Raw genomic sequence first — 6,328 nt, forward strand, 5'->3', positions numbered from 1 at the left:
CGGGCCGGCGCGCACGGGCCCGGCGGGGAGGCGCGGGCTGCGCCGGGTTTGGGGGTGGGGGGGACAGTCCAGTGTGGGAAGCCGGGAGCTGCCTGGTTGGCAATGCAGTGGGGAACAAAAGAACGCGGGAGAGAGGGAGGGGAAGTTTGGGGGACTTTGGGACTGAAGTTTTGCTGCGGATCCTGGAAGCAGCGGGCGCTGCCTCTAGTCTTAGAGAGCATTCCTAGGGAGATCTCCCGGTCCTGAGAGACACCGCCAAGCAAGGAGGCAGCTTTTCTTCTGGAGGAAACTTTCCAGGCCAAAAACTGTGTGTGTGTGTGTGTGTGTGTGCGCGCGTTTCCCTTTCCCCCATCCTCTGCTCTGAACAGTGGTGTTTTCCAGCCTGTCTGCCCTGAGGCTCACATCTGTCCAGCCGGGTGCCAGGAGGCCTGGATCTCCAAGGAGCAGGTCTCTGGGACTCCCACTGCAGCCAGTGGGGAAAGAATGCTCTTCAGGGCATCCCATGGTCCTAACCCACCACAGTAGCGTTCTGGGACTCTGGAGACAGCTGTCACAGTCAGAGAAGCCAGTCTGGGACAGGGGCTTACCTTTGCCCCTAGTGCCAGGAGGTCCCTGCCAAGGCCGCGCGGGGCTGGAAAGGGGGAAGACACAAAAGAAACTGAGATGTTGCATGTCAGCTCTCTCATGCCACAGGCACCAGAGCTGTGGGAGCCAAAGTCAAGGTGCAGCCCCCATGTGTGCTTGTGTGTTCTTTGTCCGTGTAGACCCTCCATAACCTCTTCACTTCTGCTGGGGCAGAAGGGTCTTGCCCCTGGAGTGACCAGACAGCCAGGCACTGGGGCAGGCTGTTTGCCCAATCCCATGACCCTGAACAGGCTGCCTGGGACTCACGGGGACAAGATAGCAAAACTTTGCCTTGACTCCGTGCCTCTGGCTTCAGCCTGTCTCCAAATAGCAGGGCCAGGGCAGTGTCACGGGTCCTGCTCTCGACACAAGGCTGGGGGCCCCGTAGGACTCTTCCGCTGTCACACCCTCTCTGGGCGGTTGGGTCACAGGCGGGAATAGGAAGCCCTGCTAGTGGGGGGACAAGCCAAACCCCTTAGCCTTTCTCCTCCACACCTGCCAGGCTGCGGACAGACCGGGTCATTAGCTGTCATCTGTGTCGCTGGGTGCTCGAGGTGGTTTGCATGGAGTGGACCATGGTGTCAGACGTGGCAGACCCAGCTTTCCAACCTAGACCCACACTCATGAGCTGGCCCTCCAGGAGTGGCAGTTTCTGTGGCCCATCTGCCCTTCGCTCACCTGGGGGAAGGGATGACCACACATCTCCCACGGAGCTCGGAGCTCGTGGCAAGGCCCAGCTGGAGCACTGCCGTGAGACGGTGATTAGCCAGAGCATGCACAGGCATGGAGCAGACCCCAGCCGTCTGCCCCTGCCCCCGTCACATCCTCCCTGGACTTTTCCAGAGGGGACAAGGGCTTCCTTTTCAGGGAAAGGGAGTGTCTCCGGACTCTGTCCTTGTCACTCTGTACAACTGATCTGCCTTTACCTGGCCCTGTGCAGGACAGGCTGCTGCCCTCAGGGGCCTGCAGTCCAGTGGGGGCCTAGCGGGGCGCAGGATGCACGCAGGCATGACCAGCCGAGAGGTGGTACAGAGGAGGTGCAGAGGTGGCGCCCCTGCAGCAGCTGGTGCCCTCGGCCTCCCCGACGTGGTAGCTGTGGAGAAGCGGGATCAGGGCAGGCAGGACGGTGTGGAGTCTTCCTGGAGGAGGGGCAGCAGGCCTTTAAGGATGGGTAGGAAGCCAGCGTGATGTAGAATTTCACTTCTGGTTGGAAATGGGAGTGAGGTGGGAGCTTCGAGGAGGCGCGGGCTATCCCGTCTCAGATTTCATGCTAGGGTGGGGCCGCTGAGCTGGGACTTCAAACAGGATTCTGGAGAAGGCTCTGCACCAGGGTGAAGTAAGGCTGTGGGGAGCTGGCCAGAGCCCAGGTGGGGGTGCCCAGAGCCCAGGGCCAAGCGCAGGGGCCAAGTGCACCCCCACTCCTGTCTGGTGTGACTGCTGCTCACACCCTCGGGCCCCTGCTGAGCGGGCACACTCCCCTGCAGGGTGCTGCCCTCAGCTGGCCTGCCCAGCCTACCCCAGCCCTCTTCCCATGCCTTCTCTGCCTGCCCTGCAGCCCTGACCCCAGGGTTGGGCGTCCTGCCTGCCTCTGCTCACCAGCCCTCTCCCTTCTCCCCCATCTCCCCGCCTTGCTCACCTGTGATGGCTCAGGTGAGTTCCGGGATAGCCAGGCCCCTCCATGCGAAGTCCCCTGGCCTTCACTGTCTGAGTTATGGTAACAGCGGCCGTAAGGGCTGAGACCCCGAGACCCTGAGAGGTTCCCGGATCTTCTGGCAAGGGCTGGTCTGTGTGTTCAGAGCTGGTCCTGCCAGGTCCCCCCTCAAGCCCTGGCCCATGTAGACTTCAGGGCAGCCCTGACCGCTTGTATGTTGGGACGCCAAACCATGAATGGTGTCCCTCAGCACCGATTGGCAGCCCCGTGACTTGCCAGCACCACTCTGGCTCTGGGAGTGACCCCAAAGCAGGACGTGGGCCACAGCTGATGACCTAAGCAGAGACCACAGGGCCAACCCTGAGTGGCCCTGGGCCAGTGAACCATGCCTGCACTTCTCCCTTGCTGTCCCCATCCTCGGCCCGGAGCCCAGGCATGGAAGTGGGGCTGCAGAGTAGTAGCAGGGATCCCTACTCCCTTCCTGGGGATCCCTAGGAAGACGGACCTATGAGAAGTCCAGTTTCTCTAGGAACCTGGGAGAAGCAGTAGAACATGCCACCCCGCAGGCCACGGACCGTGGGGTCCCCGGACTCTGGAGGTTAAGAAACTCTCCTTAGACTGGAAGAGAAGGGACTATGGTGTGGCCATCCCCCTTGGGGAGTAACTTCTCCCTTTCTGTCTGTTTCTGACCTTCCTGTAAACACAATGTGCCCTATAGCAAAAAACCTCTCTCTTAAAAAAAAAAGAAACTGTCTCCTTTCACCAGACCACATTCCCCCTCCAGACGTGCTGAGTCACCAACTATGCCCCTATGCCCTGAGTCACCTTCTGGTTTAGGTGCCCAGAAGGAGCAGGAAATGACTCCCAATCGCCTTGGGCTGCAGATGCAGGAGCCATTGGGAAGCCCTAGGAAGAAGGACCCGTGTCTCTAGGAATTTGGGAGAAGATACTAGGAGAGGGGAAAGGAGTCGAATGTGCCCCACACAGGCCACAGAGGACCTCGGGGTCCCCAGGCTCAGCTATTGTCCCAGTCCCTGTGGAGCGTGCGCACTCCTGTCCATTCCTAAGCGCACCCTGCTTCGGGGTCGGGGCCCGTTTAATGCGGTATGCACTTGCAGGTATCTTGTGTTTGAACACACTGAAGCACGCACGAGGACATGGTCGAATGTGTCTTTGCACACATTTGTGGGCATGTTCCTGCTTTCTGGGCACGTCTGTTCACTGTGCTCCAGATAGTCTGGAATAGGCGACGCTAGCAGTGCAGATACGCACAAGTGTGTGTGCAGGCCTCGAGCGTGTCTTCACCAACTAGAAGCTCCGTTTGTGTGATGGACCACACTTCCACCCTGCACGCGTGGCGCTGGGCTCTTCTGTCAGCCAGGCTCCTCCTCCTAACCATCCTACCCCAGAAGGATGGGACCATGCCCTCGGGGAGGGGACTTTGGAATCAAGAGGCCACCCTGGAGGAGGATTCTTCTCCAGGCCCAGACCTGGGATCTGGCTTGCCCTTCTCCTTCCTGCTTCAGTCCTGGCTGTGGAGCAGCCACGAGTGCTCCTGGCTGGTTGACAGCGGAAAACAAAACCAAAACTTTCTATCTTGTGTGGAAAACAGCTACTAAGCTGCTACCCGGACCCTGACCCTGACCCCTGACCCTGGGGATTCCTTGGGTAAGAAGGGGCATTCTGGGCACTCCAGTGTCCAGATTCCCTAGCTCCCCCAAGGGGACCCATATGGGCAGGCTCCGGGCCCAGCTCCTGGCCATAAGGCTGTCCTGCCCACCCCTGCCCCACCCCCACTCTGTTCCCATGCATTCTTCAGCCATGACATTCCCACCACAGGGCGCCCGCTCCCAGCTGAGCTCTGCAGCCGGCTGTCCTGTTTGCCCTGCACCCTGCCCTAGTCCCACACCGCCTGGTCCCACAGCCAACGCACTTCTGTACTCGGACCACACTCAGTGTGCAGGGCGCGGGTCTGAGAGGGTACACAGACATCCACGAGTTCACGGGAGGCCATCCGGGGCTACCCAAGTGGCCAGCTGGAGGGTGCCTACTGTGTCCCCCCCGTGCCAGCTGCCAGCCTTCACTCAGCAGTCCTCGGACGTGCGCTCCTGTGGAGGGGAAAGCGGAGTTCAGGAGGGCTCACAGGGCGTCAGCTAGTCACACCCACGCTGGGGTTCCGAGACACGACAGTCTGCCTCGGAGACCTGTGCTTTGTGTGTGTCCAAGGATGAGTTCATCATGCATGCATGCGCACATGTGTGTGTGTGTGTGTACGTGTGGCAGTGCCCTTGGGTGTGGGGGCTGGACGTGCAGTCCATAGACGGCAGTGCTGGAGGCCACTTGGCCGGCCACGGGCTCAGATTCCCAGGTTGACCTGAAAGCATGCAGGTCCATGCTCGAGCCCCGGAGCCCCAGGAGCCCCAGGAGCTGGAGGGCGGGGGAAGGGGGCTCCATGGAGGGTGCTTGCTTTTCTTCCCTCTGTTGCTCTTGTGTGTACACATGCTGTCATTAACATTTTTAAAAAGAAGATACAGCAGGCAGCTGTGTGGCACAGTGGTCAAGCCCTGCTCAAGAGGCCAGATCCCACCTGGTGACCACTGTTCAGGCTCTTGGCCTGGCCTGCAGCTTGCTGAGCACTCAGAGGGGTCCCAGTGTCCACGGACTGGAGGGCTGAGTAGGGGTCACAGCCTGACCAGACCCTGGGAGGGTGCTCATCTCCCTGCTTCCCTGTCTGTGTCTCTCCCTCTCTCGTGCGCACACACACTCTCGGTGCACAGAAAGCATTCTCAAAGGTTCAAAGGTGTAGGGGCACTTGTGGGGCACTGCACACCTGTGTGGCTGTCAGTGCGCATGCGTCCACGTCCGTGTCCTTGGAGGGTGACTCCATCCCACATCCTGCCATGCCACTCCTGCGGGTCAGCTGAGAAACGGCTTCCTTACTTGTCCATCTGTTGCTGAACCAGGCCACCAAGGGTGGCGTTTTAAATACGAGAAGATTTCTCACGGGCTGGAAGAGGCTCTGGGCCACTTTCCGGCTGGGGTTCTTGGGCGTCGCTTCCCTCCTTAGGCCTGAGTGTTCTGACCTCTCCGGTCAGTGAGGCCAGCTGGAATGTGGCCACTAGGTCCTCTCTCCATGGAACGCTCTAGGGAAGGGCCTGGGGTGGAGTGTGGCTTTCGGACCTGCCGTGGGTGGGCTGGGACCCGATGAGCTCATCGGTGCGAACGCACTGTCAGCTGGCAGGCTCCACGTGGATTTCGCTGGGTGTTGACGTCAGGCGTCATTCTTACCAGTTACTGGCTTAATGGGTTTAGAGCCTGCAGCTGGTGTGGAGTGTTGGCTCTTGTTCATGCGTTTTCTTTAGGGCCGTCTGTGACTGCGTGTGTATTTGGGGGGACGTGTGTGTCTGAGGGAGTGCCTGTTATTGTGTGTGTGCATATTTAAAATCTCGGTTTTGGAAAAGTATGATCTAGTGTACAGAGATCTCAGGGCTGGGAATGGGGAGGCCTGCAGGGTAAACCCAGCCTTGCCAGTGCCTTGCAGCGTGGTCTTCAGTAGACCCCTTCCCTCTGGGGCCTCGGTTTCCTCGTCTGAAACAGTTTCATGACGGCTGAAGTCACCGCGGTGTGCTGACCCCGTCTAGGTGAGTCTCGGGTCAGAAGGGCTGCATGGCACCTCGCTCGCTCGCTCGGGCAGACACAGAGTGCCTTCCGGGTGCAGGTGCAGCGTGCTGGGCCAGTGTGGCTGGGATGGCTCCCGTCTGATGGCATGGTGTGGCCTGCTCCGTGTGTCCACAGCACGCTAACTGCACGTTTCTGACTGTGTGATAAAGCAAATGTGTGTGTCCACCAGTGGCACCAGCTGTGGAGGAGAAACCTGTGGTAGGCCTCAAGGTTAAAACAACTCGGATAATGCCGAAGGCCAGGCGGAGCAGCAGGGCTGGGATGAGAAGCAGATGTCGCCAGGGGCGGGGCTGCACAGACGCTGGCCTGGCTCCTCCCCCGCCCTGCCCTGGCTCCTCCCCCGCCCTGCCTCCGCCTTCCACAGATGACACC

The 6,328-nt window shown here is 60.1% G+C and overlaps 1 protein-coding gene across 1 annotated transcript in view; it reads left to right on the forward strand.

Annotated features, from left to right (window-relative positions):
- The first annotated feature begins 1,632 nt into the window (after nt 1–1,632).
- The window catches only part of BMP1 (bone morphogenetic protein 1), a 47,122-nt gene continuing 42,426 nt past the window's right edge, over nt 1,633–6,328 (forward strand). The window contains exons 1-2 of the mRNA XM_014590876.1: nt 1,633–1,750; nt 2,180–2,274. Coding sequence (XP_014446362.1) covers nt 1,633–1,750; nt 2,180–2,274 — 213 coding nt within the window. The remainder of the gene's footprint in view (nt 1,751–2,179; nt 2,275–6,328) is intronic.

This window comes from Tupaia chinensis, unplaced genomic scaffold (assembly GCF_000334495.1).
Source record: "Tupaia chinensis unplaced genomic scaffold, TupChi_1.0 Scaffold000494_1, whole genome shotgun sequence".
Classification (NCBI taxonomy): Eukaryota; Metazoa; Chordata; class Mammalia; order Scandentia; family Tupaiidae; genus Tupaia; species Tupaia belangeri.